Source organism: Hyaena hyaena, unplaced genomic scaffold (genome assembly GCF_003009895.1).
Source record: "Hyaena hyaena isolate Hyena2069 unplaced genomic scaffold, ASM300989v1 scaffold_1567, whole genome shotgun sequence".
Lineage (NCBI taxonomy): Eukaryota > Metazoa > Chordata > Mammalia > Carnivora > Hyaenidae > Hyaena > Hyaena hyaena.
In genome coordinates this window covers 43,116-61,966 of record NW_024082198.1, presented here as the reverse complement: position 1 = coordinate 61,966, position 18,851 = coordinate 43,116, and the positions used below count along the sequence as shown (strand labels likewise).

Below are 18,851 nucleotides of genomic sequence, written 5' to 3'. Positions count from 1 at the left end.
TTTAAGGGACAAGCCTAGGAACAAATCAGAGATGTTCCTTCTTTTTTTCTTTAAAACCCCACCTCATGTAAAAGTGTCATTTCTTCTGAAAATGTTCTTCCAATGTCCCCAAATAATGACCAAATACTATAAAAATCCCCTAAAACCCACAAGACAGTAAATACTTTGGTGAAGTTGTTAGGTAACATTTAAAGAAGTTTTCAGCAAATAACTATTTTTGGGTAAGAAGACAAATCCTAAAAAAAAAAAAAAAATCCCTCAAAGTTAATTTCTGGAAAAAAAACCACAACAGAATGCTTTGAAGAAAACTTCAAATCTAAGTATTTGCAAGTGAAAATATTAAATTCCAGCAATATTGAAAATTTATCCCATATGAAGAAGTTTATGAACAGATAAGCACCAGGGCCTGAATGGGAAATGAATTAGGGCAAAGAAAAAAGGGAGGGGGGAGGACAAAATAGGATTCCATACTATTTAAGAATAAACTTTTATTTATTTGTTTGTGCATTTATTTTTCACAGCCTTGAACTTTAAGTCTCCAGAGGCAAATATGTTCATTTAGTAAATATTTACTAATTGCCTATGATTTGCTACACATTACTGGAGAAATGAGAGAATATAAAGATGACAATTAGATTCTCTGCTCTCAAAACAGTTACGACTGAGTTAGAGACACATACGTGTACACAAATACAATTTATTGCTATATAACAACAATTATATAAACCTGTTAAGACAATCTCTGTAAATAAAATCGCATTTTTTTCTGTATTTCTTAATTCATTTTTAGTACTGTTCACTATATTACTTGGTTCAGATTTGCAACTGAACAGCATGTAGTGAACGGGCACCAAGGCAGCATCTGAGTGCCAAAACATTTTAGAAAAAAACAGACACACCACAATACTAACCCATGGTCAGCGCGACCTGGCCAGTTTTGAGAAAGGGCCAATCTCCCTTTCCACTTCCAATATTCTCATATATGGAGAAATGAAAACTATTTTCTTAACATTGTATCATTTGTATTTATCTGAGCCCCAAAGTACTTTTCTTCAACCAAATCGTATTTATTTTAATCTCCAGACCATTTTCTTGAAACAAACGTCCTGTGTCCTTGGTAATAGTGTATTATTACAATGAGCTATGACATCATTACTTTTTAGTAATATATTTATTCTACTTTAGGTAAGAATCTTTGAAATTCATAAAATAAAATCTTACTAATTTGGACTTTAAAATTAAGCATCTTTTTCAGAAGAAGTAGGGACTGGGGTCATTTTTTGTCCTTTACAGCTTTTCCTGTGTTAACTATTCAGAATTTTCTAATTCTAAAGTATGATGAAATAGAATATTTAGTATTAAAAACAGCAACAGCAAAAATATCCAGTCTTTATCTTGGATTAGTATACACTCTCCCCAACCTGCCATACATTCTATATTTTTATACTTAGAATCCCTGCTTTGAATAGTGGCACTAAAATTCTGTGCAAGTTCTTTAAACAACATTCAAATAAATTCACAAATTCTTATAGTACTAAGGCAAGAAGTGAAAAAATACACATTTGTTTATTTAACAACAGGTCATTAAAACTTAAGTAAGGATTGAAGAAGAAAAAAGATCATTTGGGTTCTCAGATTAATTCTGAACATTCAACCAATAAAATCCTTGCATTCCTAAGGAATTATGACAAACTGAGATTTTGGTAAAAACACAAGATTCTGTGAAAACTTTTTTTCAAGGAGAAAAACTTTTTAAAAAGCATGTTTAGCACCAACAACTTAGAAACTATAAACACCGAAGATTACAATTTGCAAATGGAATATTTCTAAAGTCGGTAATGTAGAATTTGGAACATATTTTCCAAGTGCAACAATGCTTTATAAAACTATGGGTAACTTTCCAGAACAGATCAGACACCCTGTTTTTAAGCATGTTCTTAATATACCATCTATCTGCAATGAAAAATAACTAAACACAGTATAATTGCAATACTGACCATGAAAAACAAAAAGGAAAATACACAAAATTCTAAAACCATGACTGCAAAACATTAAAAAGAGACAATATGTAACTCAAAGGAGGCAACTAAGAGCCAAAACTCTTTGCAGTGTGAATTCAAAAAGATGGTTTGCAAAGGTGTTAAAAGGTATTAAAGCCAAGTTTTGATTGCCTGAAGGACACCCCACTCTCTCTCTCTCATACACTAAGGACATGTAAATTAGGCACTTTCAATCTGGAAGACAAATGCCACACTGAAGTAAAAAACACAAAACAGCCTGAAGAAGAGAGTGAGAGGGGACTGGAAGGTAACCTGAGCACTTTGAGAACACATAGGCCATCCTTAGCTCCAGAGGCCTGCGTAGTTCCCGTGGAGGCCTGAAGGGAGAGGCCCTCCAGCCACAAAGAGCTTCATCCCTTGCATTCCTAAAGAATTATGACAAACTGAGATTTTGGTAAAAACACAAGATTCTGTGAAAACTTTTTTTCAAGGAGAAAAACTTTTTAAAAAGCATGTTTAGCACCAACAACTTAGAAACTATAAACACCGAAGATTACAATTTGCAAATGGAATATTTCTAAAGTCGGTAATGTAGAATTTGGAACATATTTTCCAAGTGCAACAATGCTTTATAAAACTATGGGTAACTTTCCAGAACAGATCAGACACCCTGTTTTTAAGCATGTTCTTAATATACCATCTATCTGCAATGAAAAATAACTAAACACAGTATAATTGCAATACTGACCATGAAAAACAAAAAGGAAAATACACAAAATTCTAAAACCATGACTGCAAAACATTAAAAAGAGACAATATGTAACTCAAAGGAGGCAACTAAGAGCCAAAACTCTTTGCAGTGTGAATTCAAAAAGATGGTTTGCAAAGGTGTTAAAAGGTATTAAAGCCAAGTTTTGATTGCCTGAAGGACACCCCACTCTCTCTCTCTCATACACTAAGGACATGTAAATTAGGCACTTTCAATCTGGAAGACAAATGCCACACTGAAGTAAAAAACACAAAACAGCCTGAAGAAGAGAGTGAGAGGGGACTGGAAGGTAACCTGAGCACTTTGAGAACACATAGGCCATCCTTAGCTCCAGAGGCCTGCGTAGTTCCCGTGGAGGCCTGAAGGGAGAGGCCCTCCAGCCACGAAGAGTTTCATCTCAGGCCAGTTGTAGCAGTGAGTGTAGAGCGCGTTGGGGAAATCGTCGATATGATCGAAGTAGTTCACCCACAAGTCATTGTGATTGAGCCAGCCTCTGCCACAGGTGAGCTTTAGCTTTCTTCCTGAGGGCCCAGGACAGGAGTCCGTGCTTGCTGAGGCCCTCTCCTCCAGGAACTTCTGGGCACGGATGTCATAGAAGAGCAGGGAGCCATGGCCCGTGCCCACGGTGATGATGTACTGGTAGAAACTCAGCGAGCGCACGCCTTTGCCGCCCTCTCTGGAGCACAGTGGCCGGATTTTTTGTTGGCTTTGTCGTGGATCTAGGAAGGAGACATGGGACTGGGAGCCCACCGCGTACAGGGAGAACTCTTCGCAGTAGGTCAGGCACACATTCTCTCGGCAATAGGGCAGCCTGATGGACAGCAGCCTGGACAGAGTGCTCCGGGCTTTCCACAGGTGGAAGTAGCCGTCCAGTGACACAGCTCCGAGCTCCTGGTTCTTGCCGCTGAAGGCCAAGGCCCGCACCTTGCGGTTACTGGGGCTGGTGCTGGACCTGGGGATGGTCTCCATGTCCCTGGGACGGATGTGGGTGTACACAGGAAGCCCCGCATCATTGTGCCAGGCCATGCTGCCACTGAACATGTCGGGGTCCATCTGCCACAGAGCCACAGTGCCATCGCGGGAGCCGCTCACAACCACTGTATCGCTCATCCAGGCGATGGTAAAGATCCAGTCCTTATGGCCGTGGCGGTCGCCGAGGCACACGGGGTCTAGGGTGGGCAGCTGGTAGACGGCCAGGCTGTTGGGGTTCTCTCCTCCGGTGGCCAGTAGCGTCTTGGAGGGACTCAGCTCGATGGCGTGGATGCCGCAGCTTGGCTGGGCCCGGCCCAACCAGGACCCGCGGTCCCGCATCAGAGGGATGCGCGTGATCTGCCCCGAGTGCACGTCCACCACGAAGAGGGTGTTACACTTGGTGCCGCACACTACCTGCCTGGCATTCAGCCACTGCGACGCGAACACCTTGTTGAGGGTGCCCAGGGCCAGCTCGCGCTCCCGCAACAGTTCGGGCAGCTTCTGCACCGCGTAGCCCCGCAGTTCGCCCTTGGAGCCAGACAGCCAGGTGCCGCCCCGCGCGCCCACCTCGCGGTCCTTCAGGTAGTGTACCAGCGAGCGCCGCGTCGCCGGCCGCTTCTGCTTCTTGGGCGGCAGCGGCCCGTCTACGTCTGCCGCCACAGAGCCCTGAGACGACGAGCTCGCGGCTCCCGCCTCGATCGCGGGCGCTTTCCGCTTCCTGCTACCTGTTTGCTGCGGGGCCATGGTGGGCGGCGGGCCACTGGCGGCGGCGGCAGCAGTGGCGGCGGCGGCAGCAGTGGCGGCGGCGGCAGCAGTGGCAGCAGTGGCGGGGGCGGCGGCAGTGGCATCGGCGGCGCGGCGGCGACGGCGCCGACGGCGGCCGCAGCGGCCGTGGCGGCCGCGGCGCGAGGCACCCGTGTTGGCCGTGGCGGCGGGGTGAACAGCGGCGCCTCCGCGTCAGCCGGGAGCGCGTGCTCTCAGGGGCCAGGAGGCGGGCGCGACCGCAGGGTGCGGGGCTTACCGAGTCCACAACGCAAGGAAGGAGAAGGAGGTGAGGAGCGCGGACCGAGAAGAGCGGAGCGCGATCCTAGTGCGGCAGCTGCCGCGTGGATCTAGGCGAGGGCGGGAAGTGCGTCTGGCGGGGCAGCGGCAAAGCGACCGCGGACGAGGACCACGCAGCGGGGCCCCTCGTGAGGGGGCGGAGGCAGCGGTAGGCGTGGGCAAGGAGCAAGCAGGCGCAGTGGGAGGGACCGCTCGCCGTGTTGGGGGGAGGGGAGGCCCCGTGGGGCCGGGGCTATACTGAGGACCTGCGCTCCAGGATCCCCAAGCTGGCCGTGTGCGCCTGTCCGGACCTCCACTAAATGATACGGGATACTTCACTGCTCTCAGGGCAGCAGCTAGCCTGTCTTCTTAAAATCACTACTTAAAATTTGGAATCTAAAATATAGGCTACCACGGGGTTAGAAGGAGCCGGTACAACTGTCCGCAGAAGGAAACGAATATGCACTTGCTGCAATCCTGAGAGAAACTTGGCTATGATTAGACGTTGAATTTAGTGAGGGAATGTGTTTGGCAGCTACAGGCGGACCCCGCCTACTTACGTTCCTATTGCAGCCACTTCTCTCCCAGCGCCTCTGTAGTTACGTAAACAGTAAACACTATCCACTATATATATTTACATCATATATGTATATATTTACCTCATATATTGTAAAATATATACTTACTTTATTTATATAAGTATATATTTACTTATATATACATTTAATATATAAAATATATATACCTCATATAAATATTTCCACAGATAAATATATATTTACATCATATATAAAAATATGTATATTTACCTCATATTGATGGAAATACGTATATTTACCTCATTTGTATGGGTATATATATTTACCTCATATATATAAATATATATGTACCTCATATATATATTTACCTCGTATATATAAATATCTACCTCATATTTATAAATATATATTTACCTCATATGTATAAATATATATTTATCTCATATATAAATATATACATTTACCTCATATTATGTTTAAATACAAATGTGTATATATCTCATATATAAATATGGATATTTACATCGTGTAGATGTATATACGTATATATATATACACCTCATCTATATTAAAAAATATATATACCATATGTATGTACGCATATATAAAGAAATATATATTTACTTCATATATAAATAAACATATTTACCTCATATATAAAACAACATATATTTACCTCATGTATACATTTTTACCTCAATTATAAGTATATTTATATATTTACCTCATATATATATTTACTTCATATATGTAAAAAATATATGTGCCTCATATATAAAACAATATATATTAACCTCATATATATAAATACATATGTACATCATATATATTCGACATATGTACGACATGTAGATATATACAATATAAAAATAAATATTCAATGTATAAGCACATATATTTACCTTGTATAGATGTACATACATATTTACCTCATACATTAAAATATATGTATTTACCTCATATAAAAATATATGTATTTACCTGATCTATAAATATATATAACATCATATATAAATATATATTTACCTCATATATAAATATACATATATGTATCTTGTACAATAAATATCCTATATTTACATCTTATATATATAAATATGCATATATTTACCACGTGTATGCATAAATATGCATATATCACCTCTCATATATAAATATATGTATATTTACCTCTTATATATAAATATACATATATTTATCTCATATATATAAAAATGTTTACCTCAAATATATAAAATTTATTTACCTCATATATAAATATATATATTTTAACTCATATGTTTACTTCTTATATATAAAAAATATATATACCTCATATATACATATTTACCATATATAATTATATATTTACCTCATATATATAAATATGGATCTTTACCTCATGTAGATGTAAATACATATATTTACCTCATATATATAATATATATATAAAAACTTAGGTAAATATATATATTTGCCTTATATATATATATTTTTATTTACCTCATGTAAATATCTTATATATAAATACATTTAATTAATTCATATATAATATATATATTTAACTCATACATATACATATACATATATTTACCTCATATATAAACATACATATGTTTACATTGTACATATATATGTACCTTGCATATTTACATATATATTTACTTCTTATGTATAAATATACATTTACATCATATAAAAATATATCTATTTAACTCACATATATAAATACATATTCACATTATACATAAATACATATAAATTTACCTTGTATATAAATATATATTTACCTATTAACTGATTTATATATAAATATATATAAATTTGTATATATACCTCATATATATTTACCATATATAAATAATATTACCTGATATATATAAATATGTATATATACCTCATATAGATAAATATAAATTTTTACCTTTTATGTAAATATATATTTGCCTCATATAAATATTTGTCTTTGCCTCACATATAAAAATATATATTTACCTCATATAGATAAAAATATATTTTTTACCACATATATTAAAAATTATTTACCTCGCATAAACATACATATATTTACCTCATAATTAAGTGTATACGTATATGTTTACCTCCTATATATAAATATATATATATTTACCTCATATATAAATATAATTACCTCATTATATAACTATATACAGTTATTTATATATATACATATAGTTATATTTATAATTATTTTTTTCTTACCCTTCAGTTGAAGTGTTTGAGCTCCTGCACTGGCGTGCCTTGAGAGATGAATAACAAATGCAGGTCTCCAACTCCAAGATCCCCACCTTCTGGGAGATGTGATGTCAGGGACCCCTTAGGCACAACCTTGGGAATGTGGATGTACATGCTGATGCGGGAGGGGAAGTTCCTTGGATGTTTTGACTTCCATTGTGCCCTAGAGCCCTAAAGAGGTGAAGCGGGGAGGAGCACCTTCCTCCCTGCTCCTGGGTTCAGTTTCTGCTCTCAGTCCTTCAGGCTTAGGTGACTTTGGCATAGTTCCCTGGGGCCTAAAGAGAGGTCCTGAGGGATGGGCCAGATATTCACAGAGATGCAGATGAAGAACTTTCAGAAGGAGGCAACCAGAGCTACACATTGAAAGAGTGTAAAGATTCAGAGCACTGGCTTTGTCTCAGGAGTTGGATGTTAAATACCCTGCTCTATGGCTTCAGAGCAGTCAGGGCAGCCTAGTAGCAGGCTCTTAACCCAGGCAAACAGTTGTACAGTAATACCTGGGGCTGTGAGCCTGCTCATTGATACCAACTCTACACAGACCTCCCTCTCTTGACAGAAAACATGCAGGATGGGTGGTGGGTGGGTACATGGGAAGATGCGTTTACTTTTCTGACCAATCAGAGTAACCCATTGGGACTACTTTCATGCTGCTTGTTCCCCATTCCCCTGTCCTGTTTATTGATTTTTCTCCCTCCTTCCTCCACTGTTTTATGCACTGTTAGAGGAAGTGCCCAAATTTCAAATACAAACTACAGGCCCTTCCCACCACTCTAGTCTACATGTTACATTCCAGTGCTCTCCAACATTCTGCAGAGCCCCAGAGCTGATTCCTCCCCATCTCATTCATCCCATAGCAACAAAACTGGTTGCTTCACATCTGCTGTTGGTGGTGACCATGAAATTAGAGGTTTCATGGTGCAGGCTGCATTTTGTTTCCACAGGTGGGCATGGGGGAATGGACATTACAGAAAGAGGCAACCATATGTGACAAGGCACAGAGAATGTAGTGAAGAGGTTCACAAACTTTAGTGTACATTCAAGTCACAGAGGGCACCTTAATAAATATGCACATGCCTTGACCCTATCCTGAAAAATCTGATGCAGATGGTCTGTGAACCACTCTTTGAGAAACAGTGGTCTAGGCTGTTTTCACCCAGGTCAGGACAGGGTGTGTTGCAGGTAGGAGATTAACATTTTCAGTGTACTTCAGGGTTACCCTAAAAACGGACCCCTATCCAAGCAATTATTGTGAAAGCTTTAGCAATTAAAGTGGCTATGATCAGTTTGAAGCCAAATCAGAGGGTGGCCTAGGCAGAGAAATTATACCTATAAAGTATATAGAACTTATTATATTTGACTATATAACCTTACGCCTTTAATATATTATACTAACAAGCATTGTTGCAGCAGTTTTAAAATATTATCTTGTTTAATCCACTATTATAAGAGTGGTAGATTTTGTAGATGAGGAAAAGGAGGCTTGCAGGGGTTTTGATTTATTAAGTCAATGAATTAGCAAGTGATGGATGCAGGATTTTAACCCAAGTAGTCTGAATCCATATTCCATGTTCTTAATCACTTCTCAAGAGATTGGAGATGTCTCAGGGATTCAGTGAAAGATTCTGATAGTGACAGAAATTTTTAAAAAGATTTTTGCACCATCCAAAATGGTGAAATCTGGCTGTGGACATCTCTGGAAGTTGGACTCCATGGGTAAAGACCCTAGGAGCAGTTGTGGGAGATTTTGGGATTCAGCCTATGATCAGTGGCAAGGCTTGCTGAAAGGGGCAACTCTATAGCTCTTCTGACACAGCAGCCAGACAGACTAGCAAGGAACAGTTTAGATCATCCTGATATCATCTTGTAGTAAAATGAGCAATGAGGCTATCCATAGCAACCCTCAGTTCTCTATATTTGAGAGTCTCTTATGTTTTGCCCCCTCCCTGTGTTTATAGCATAACCAAAGTATGGAAAGAGCCCAAATGTCCATCGACAAATGAGTGAATAAAGATGTGGTATATATATATATATACCATCCCATATATATATATAATGGAGTATTACTCAGGAATCAAAAAGAATGAAATCTTGCCATTTGCAACTATGAGGATGGAACTAAAGTGTATTATGCTAAGTAGAATTAGTCAGAGAAAGACAAATATCACATGACTTCACTCATATGAGGAATTTAAGATACAAAACAGATGAATATAAGGGAAGGGAAGCAAAAATAATATAAAAACAGGAAATAAAGTTTTTATATTTCACACAAGGCGGTAAAACATTGGTAACAATATACAATGATAAATTACATTTCTTCATATTGTAATATCTAGACTAACCACTAAGAAATTTTTATAAAAGGATATACTCAAAAATACTGTAAATAAATGAAGATGGAATCATTAAATAAATAAATATTCAAATATTTAAATAACACACAGGAAGGTGAGAAAGGAGAAATAAGAAGAAACAGAGGAAACAACAAAAAACAAATGTGTCAGACTTAAGTCCAAACATAACAGTAATTACCTTAAATATAAATATTCTAAACACACTAATCAAAAGACTGACAATGTAAATTAAAAAGAAAACATGATCTGAAAACATGCTTCCTACAAGTAACTCCCTTCAAATATGACCTCAACAGATTGAAAGTTAAAAGGCATAAAAATATGTAAGATGCAAACATTAAACATACAAAATCAGGAGAAGCTATATTAATATCTGAAAAAATAAACTTTAGAGTGAGGAAAATTACTAGAGACAAAGAGAGTCATTATATAATGTTGGGAAAGATCAATCCACAAGGAAGACATTATAATTGTAAATGTGTATGTGCCAAACAAAAGAGACTTCTTGTTTGTTTGATTGATTATTACTTCATTGATTTGCTAAATTGGATTTATTCAATGTATGCAAGACTGGTTCAGCATTTGAAAATCAAACAGTTAAATCACTATGTCAGAAGAGAAAAGAAAAAAAATTATAATCATATCAACTGACACAGAAAAAGTATTTGGCAAAATCCAATCCCCTATTCATGATTTTTAAAAAAAAGAAAAGAAAAGAAAACTTTAGCAAACTCAAAATTAGGAGAGCTTCCTTCACTTGGTGAAGACATTTACGAAAGCTTATAGCAAACATCCTAGTTCAAGGTAAGAAACTAGATACTTTACTTCTAAGATCAAGAAAAAGAGTTTCTGCTTTAACCACTTTTATCCAGTGTAGTGTTGGGATTTCTAGCCAGTCTAATTAGGCAAGAAAAAAAATCAAAGGCTCACAGATTGGAAGGAAAGAAAGAAAACTGTTCCTATTAGCAGTGCAATGATTGTCTATGTAGAAAATCCCAAGTAATCTACAAAAAGAAATTCCTAGAACTGATCATTGAGTTTAGCAAGGTCATATAATGCAAAGGCAATGTTCAGAAATTAGTTACATTTCTATATATCAACAACAAACATATAGAAACTGAAATTAAAAACACAATACCATTTAAAATCATACAAATAAAATGAAATATTTACATATAAACTTAAAATATGTACAGTATCAGTATGGTGAAAATTACAAAATACTAATGCATGAAATCAGTTAAGATCTAAGTACATGCCATGTTCATATATTTGAAGACACATCATAGTGAAAATGTCAATACTTCTGAAATTAATCTATCATTTTATGGCAATTGCTATCAATACTTGGAAGAGTATTTTCAGAGACATGATAAAATTGCTCTAAAATTTATATGGAAAGGCACAGGCCCAAGAATAGCTAAAACATTCTTGAATGAAAAACAAAGTGGTAGAAATCATACCACCCCATATTGTCTTACTACATAGCTACAACAATAGAATAGTGTGATATTATCAGAGTGATGATACATTATAAATAGAACAGAATAGAGAACCTAGAAATAGACCCATACAAATATGCCTAGATGATTTTTTTTTTGAGAGAGAGAGAGAGGGCATGCAAGTGGGGCAGAGGGGCAGAGAGAGAATCTTAAGCAGGCTCCATGCCTGACATGGGCTTGATCCCACGACCCTGGGATCATGACCTGAGCTGAAATCAAGAGTTGGATGCTCAACCAACTGAGGCACGCAGGTGCCCCTGCTTAGTAGATTTTTGACAAAAACTCAAAAGCAATTGAAAAGAGGAAGGATGCCTTTTCAACAAATAATGCTAGAGAAATTGGACATCTATAGACAAGAAATAAACCTCAACCTAAATCATGCTCCTTTTACAAAAATTACCTCAAAAATGGTGTATTTAAGTTTAAAACATAAACTTATAAAACTTTTAGAAAAAATAAAATAAAATTTTTGAGATCTAGGGCTAGGCAAAGAATTCTTAGAGTTGACATCAAAAGCCCAGTTCACAAAAGGAAAACCTGATAAATTGAACTTCATCAGAATTACAAGCTTTTACTCTGTAAGACTCTGTTAAGAGGAATAAAAGATAAATTGCAGAATGGGAGAAAATTTTTGAAAACCGTATACCCAGCAAAGGACTAGTATCTTTAATATATGAAAAACTCTCAAAACTCAACATTAAAATAAGAATTCAATTAGAAAATGGGCAAAAGACATGAATAGACATTTAGTTGAAGAGGATACACAGATGGCAAATAAGAGCTTGAATAGATACTCAATATTATTAGCTATCAGGGAAATGTAAATTAAAATCACAATTAGATATTACTACACACAGAATGGCTAAATAAAAAAATAATGATAATACCAAATTTTGAGCAGGATGTGGAAAAACTGAATCACTCATACATTGCTGGTGGGAATGTAAAGTGGTGTAGCCACCTGGGAAAACAATTTGGCAGTTTCTTTTAAAAAAGTAATCATATGCTTACCATACAACTAAGCAATTTCACTCCTGGACATTTATCCTAAAGAAATTAAAACATATGTTCACACAAAATCCTGTACATGGCTGTTTATTACAGTTTTATTTGTAATGGCCAAAACCTGGAAACAATCCAGATGTCCTTCAACAGATGAATGGTTAAACAAACTGTGGTACATCCATACCATGGACACTACTCAACAATAAAAAAGAGAATTACACTGTTGATACATGCTCCAACTTGATTGAGTATTGAGGGAATGAATGAAAAAAGCCAATAACAAAAGGCTACCAAGTGTATGCTTCCATTTATGTAATATTTTTGAAATGACATAGGCTAATGATTGCCAGGAGTTAAATATGGGAAGGAGTGTGGGAGGGAAGTGGCTGTGGCAATAAAAGGGCAACAGTAGATATCACTGCAGTGATGGAAATTTTCTCTATCTGGACTGTATCAATGCCAGTATCTGGCCTTGATATTTTACTGTAGTTTTTTGGTGGAGGAAACTGGATAAAGTGTATGCTGGATCTCTCTGCATTATTTCTTACCATTGCATGTGAGTCTACAATTATCTAAAATTAAAAAAAAATCATTAAGAAAGAAATGATGGCACATATATAGATATTGAAAAGTTGTTAAGGGTGCCTGGGTTGCTCAGTCAGTTGAGTGGTCGGCTCTTGGTTTTGGCTCAGGTTTGTGAGTTTGAGCCCACATCGAGCTCCACACTGGCAGTGCAGAGTCAGGTTGGGATTCTCTCTCTCCCTCTCTCTGCCCTTCCCCTTCTTATTTTCTTTTTCACTCTCTCTTTCAAAATAAATAAATAGACTATTTAAAAAAATAAAATAAAAGTTGTCAAGATAGAAATTTTAAAAAGTAGAAACTATAAGATTTCTTTTCTCAATAGGTTTAACATTAACATTGGACTCTGTGCCTCTAATTGTAAAGCCTTGCCTTTTGACTTGGCAGAGGCCATAAGGACATTTGAGGATTAGAGAGGGGAAAAAATGTAGTGAGGCGCTCCTCTCCTTGGCATCACTCCCTCCACCATACACAACCATCAGGCGGCTAATAGAGCTGAGCAGAAAGAGTACATTTAGCATGACGGCCACCCTGTAAGTGTACATAAGGAGGCTGCAACCTAATAACCTCAGTAAGGTGCTGGAATCATGATTCTTTAGGCAGAGAGTGTCAGACACATTTCTAACCATGCAGGTTAGATGGTTGAGGTTTAATATTGTCTGGCTGCCTCATAGAACTTACAAAAGTAGGCAGAAAACTCTACTTCAAATGTAAAAAAAAAAATCCAAGCAGGTACACTTGATTTTTGTTTATTGAAATATGACATGCACACACTACTATATGCTTATACTTTAAATATTCTTGAGAACAAAAAAAGAGATTTAATAAATTAATATAATGCAGATGTATACTAATATTCTATTGGGATTAGTGGGATACCTGGAATATATTTGTGTATCATGGAGAAAAGGAACCGATATGGGGGAAGGAGAGAGAGAAATAGGGATGAGACAATCAAAAAGGGAAAACTTAAAATACCCTCCAAAACTCAGTATGTATGATATAATTACATATTTATACTTATTTGAAATTTTATATGTGTGTGTATTTATGTATGTATTAATATGATTTTAAAATAAAATAAAGTGGGGCTCCTGGATGGCTTAGTAGGTTAAGCATCTGACTTTGGGTCAGGTCATGATCTCATGGTTCAGGAGTCCATGAGCCCCGCATCAGGCTCTGAGCCTGCTTGGATTCTGTGTCTCCCTCTCTCTCTGCCCCTACCCCACTTGCACTCTGTCTCTCTCTCTCTCTTTCAAAAATAAATAAACATTTAAAAATAAAATAAAATAATACACAAATTAAATATCTAATATTTTCTTTGGTACTTCAGTGGATTATTTTGTATTCACTGCTTTGGAGATGTGGTCTAGTGGACTATTGTTTATTGAATGTTTATTAATAAGACAAGTACTAAGCTAAGTGATTTACATAAATTATTTTATTTAATACCTACCAGAACAACTGAAAGCAAGTATTATTTCTCCCATTGAACATATTAGGAAATGAAGGTATCACAAGTTTGAGACAACTCAGCAAATTTATACAGCCAGTAGGTGAAAAAGCTGAGATTGAAATGTATCTTGGCTTGTTTCCCAAGACCATGCACAGGCTGTAGTATGTATTCTGTGTTGAATTTTTGCTTATAAAAACAAGTGATATAGTGAAGTTCTTGTTTTATTTCTTTGAAGATTAAGAAGTACTGCTTTTATTTTTAAGGTGAATATAGTTATAAAATGCTAAATGTACAAACTCAGCTAAAATTTTGAATCAACTGTTGAGAACTATTAGGGTAACGTTAAGATATATTGAATTATTTTAACTTGGCTGAGGTCTTTAGAACATTTGAGGGTAAGAGGGTGGCTCAGTGGGTTAAGTGTCCAACTCTTGATTTCAGCTCAAATCTTGATCTCACAGTTCGTGAGTTTGAGTCCTACATTGGGCTCTGCACTGGCAGCACAGAGCCTGTTTGAGAGTCTTTCTCCCTCTGTCCCTCCCCTCTGCCCCCTCAAAATAAATAAATAAACATTAAAAATTAAAAAAATAAATACCTACTACCATAAACTAATATGAATTTGAGATAGCTAGTCTAGAATGGAAATTTTGAAAACCCTGATTTGGAGGTGGGAAATGGCAACCAGAGTTGAACTAAGTAACAGTGCAAAGTATTGCAATAAAAGTACCCAAAGGAACTCAGAATATAGTTGATTGGTAAACTAACAATGAGACTCCTAGTTACTATAATTTTATAAAAGCTTAGTGCATTTATCTCCAAACTTTACATCTTTTATAATGTATTTTGGAGGAACAAACTAACATTACATGTGTGTTCCGATTTAGTCAATTTTAATTTCATATGAATACATGTACAGTTTCCCATTATCACTTATCTAAAAGTCCTCTAAGCATTGTCAATCCACTGAAAAATTAAAGGAGACCCAATCAATAGTAGTTTCTCACAGTAACTTTGTGGTTTAAGAGAGCCTGGTTGACCTCATAGCAAAATGCTGTCCTATGGAGAAATGAATTGAAAATAGGAAAAAGGGATTTATCTATCTGTCCATCTATCTTTGTATCTCTCTTTTTCCCTCCACACACACGATTTCATATACATACATAAATAATAATTCATATATAAGTAAAATAATGATTCAAAAAGGTATTGGGAGACTAAAATCCACAACAGAAGAAACAATGGGTGTTGGCAAGGATGAAAAGAAAGGGGAACCCTCTTGCACTGCTGGTGGGAATGCAAACTGGTATAGCCACTCTGGAAAACAGGATGGAGGTTCCTCAAAAAGTTAAAAACAGAACTACCCTGTGATACATGAATTGTACTGCTAGGTATTTACCCAAAGAATACAAAAATATTAATTCAAAGGGATACATGCACTCCAATGTTTATAGCAGCATTACTTACAATAGCTAAATTATGGAAACAGTCCAAGTGTCCACTGACTGATGAATGGATAAAAATGTAGTATATATCCACAATGGGATATTACTCATCCATTAAAAGAATGAAATATTGGGGCACCTGGGTGGCTCAGTCGGACTCTTGATTTTGGCTCAGGTCATGATCTCACAGTTTGTGGGATCCAGCCCTGTGTGGGGCTCCTGGCTGACAGCACAAAGCCTACTTGGGATTCACAGTCTCCTTCTCTCTCTGCCCCTCCCCTGCTCAAGCGAGTTCTTTCTCTCTCAAAACAAATAAACATAAAAAAAAAAACAATGAAATCTTGCCATTTGCAGTGACATAGATGGAGCTATAGAGTATTATGCTAAGTGAAATAAGTCAGAGAAAGAGAAATACCGTATGATTTCACTTATACGTGCAATTTAAGAAATGAAACAAATGAGAGCCCACTTCCTTCCCCGATGACCGAGGGAGAGCCAAGGCAGAAGTCGCAGTGGAAGACCTCAGTGACAAGACCCATGCCGAGCCTAGGGAGCGGCTGCAGCGAGAGGGATGGGCCCGGCCAGCTGGGCTGCCCTGGGAGAAGACGCTGTGCACCCCACCCTGCAGGTGTGCGCCCGGCCCAGACCCCAGAGCCCCTCCGGCTCAGGGCGCCCCAGACTGGAGGCACACAGGCCGCCCGCCCCTACCCCCCATTGGCATTGGGAGAATAAAGCAAGCTGCCTTTTTGAGGTGAAAAAAAAAAAAAAAAAAAAAGAAATGAAACAAATGAGCAAAGAGAAAAGAGAGAGAGAGAGAGAGAGAGAGAGAGAGAGAGATCAAGAAACAAACCCTTAACTATAAAGAACAAACTGATGGTTACCAGAGAGGGGATGGGTGGAAGGATAGGTGAAATAGGTGATGGGGATTAAGGGGTGTACTTGTTATGATGAGCACCAGGTGTTGTATGGAAGTGTTGAATCACTATATTGTACACCTGAAACTAATATTACAAGGTTTGTTAAGTAACTGGAATTTAAATAAAAACTTTTAAAAAAGAAATTTTAAAAAGGCATTGGGAAAGAGTGCATACAAATCTGGAAAATATAAAACCAAGTACAAGATACTTTTTGTCTCTCAACAGATGTGTTGCCTACACATGAAAACATAAATAGTAGTAAATTACAAGGTCTCCAAAGGCAGGAAAACCCTTATCCAGTTTACTCATTTAAAAAAATGTTCCCACCATGCGTCGCAAAAATGCTTTTAACTTCTAAAACCAGGTTTTCAAAAAAATACTAATTTATTTTTTTAATGTTTATTTTTGAGAGAGATAGCATGAGGGGGGGAGGGGTAGAGAAGGAGGGGAACAGGGGATCCAAAGCAGGCTCTAGGCTGACAGCAGTGAGCCCGATGTGGGGCTCAAACTCACGAACCGTGAGATCATGCATGACCTGAGCTGAAGTCAGATGCTCAACCGACTGAGCCACCCACTCGCCCCCAAAAATAATATTTTAAAAGGAAGGAATGTTGTAGAATAAATGCTTAAATCATGTTTCTATCATCATTTAGTGTCCAAAAATTTCAACATTGATGTATTTATTTCTTAGAGTTAAGGTACTGAGCTAAATTTCAAAGAAATTATATCCAGATCTGAGAACATTTTTCACATTTTTTATGCAACACGATTGCTAATGAGAGATAAACACAGTTTTCAAGCAAAAAAAAAAAGTTAATTGGATTATAAGAATTATTTCCAACTAGCCAAGAAGTAAGGTATTGTGATGGCTACCTGGAGGTACTATGAGTATAAATATTATATTCATAGCCCAGAAATAGTCCTCAGGGTTTGTTTCATGAAAATTTCTCAAAGTATTACAGCTCAGTGGAGTGCCTAACTAATGCATCTAAATATCACTTGATCCAATTAGGCCTGCTGAGCAGCAAATATTAATAAAAAATCAGTGTGCTCAGGAGAGCAAGGTCTCACCTAGGATTATCACTAGGTATTGATCATGTTCAAACAGCTGATCTATTGTCACCCCAGAAGCTCCAAGGTTAACTATTCTGGACCCAGTTTTAACAGCAACAGATTTTAAGTTATTGCCCTCACCAAAAGGACCCAAAGGGATACTGTATTTTGACCAGAATTTTCCAGTTTGAGTGGCCTAATTCATAAACTTTGCCTAATTCATAAACTTTCAAATTTTCAATTCTCTTCAAACTGAGTTTGAGTAAGAGAAACCTGTAATAATAATTAATGATAGCTGCCATTACATCATTTATCATAATTTATTATGAGCTATATACATACAGTCTATACAACAACCTTGAAAGGTGAATATTTTTGTCTCTACAGATGAGTTGAAAAACTAAGAGATAGAGTTGGGCTGCAATTGTCAGTGATGAACCAAAAATTCAGTTTTGTCCCCAAATACTGAACTGCATGTAGTCAGCTCAGGTTGCCATAACAAAATATCATAAACTAGATGGCTTAAATAACAGAAATTTGTTTCTCACATTCTCAAGGCTACTAGTGTAAGATTAGAGTGCCAGCATGATCAAGTGCTGGTGGGAGCTCCAGCCTCATGACTTCATCTATACCTAGTTTCCTCCCAAAGATGCCACCTCCTAATACCATCATATTAGGAGTTAGGACATCATAATATGGATTTTGGGGGAACACAAATATTTAGTTCACAATATGCACCACAAAAAGCATTCACAATTTTCTGTGCCAGAATTTCTAAAATGTATTATAAACAATAGTTTGTGAGATGCTTTACAAAAAATATATATGTGTGTGTTCTGCAATGAAATACATTTGGCAAATAAGTATACACTATATTCAATTCAGAGAAATTTGCAATGCATGCTCTCTGAATGAAGTCCCTGATAAGTCCTATGGAAAAGAAATCTGTTTTACTTTAATCCATGTTTTCCAAACTTGGTTTCCTAT

At 37.3% G+C, this 18,851-nt stretch overlaps 1 protein-coding gene across 1 annotated transcript; it reads right to left on the bottom strand.

Annotated features, from left to right (window-relative positions):
* Positions 1–473: 473 nt before the first annotated feature.
* On the bottom strand, positions 474–4,485 carry LOC120226031 (DDB1- and CUL4-associated factor 12-like protein 2). Its single transcript, XM_039224224.1, has one exon. The coding sequence runs from the start codon at positions 4,483–4,485 to the stop codon at positions 3,094–3,096; it is 1,392 nt and encodes a 463-aa protein (XP_039080155.1). The 3' UTR covers positions 474–3,093.
* Between the last annotated feature and the right edge of the window lie 14,366 nt (positions 4,486–18,851).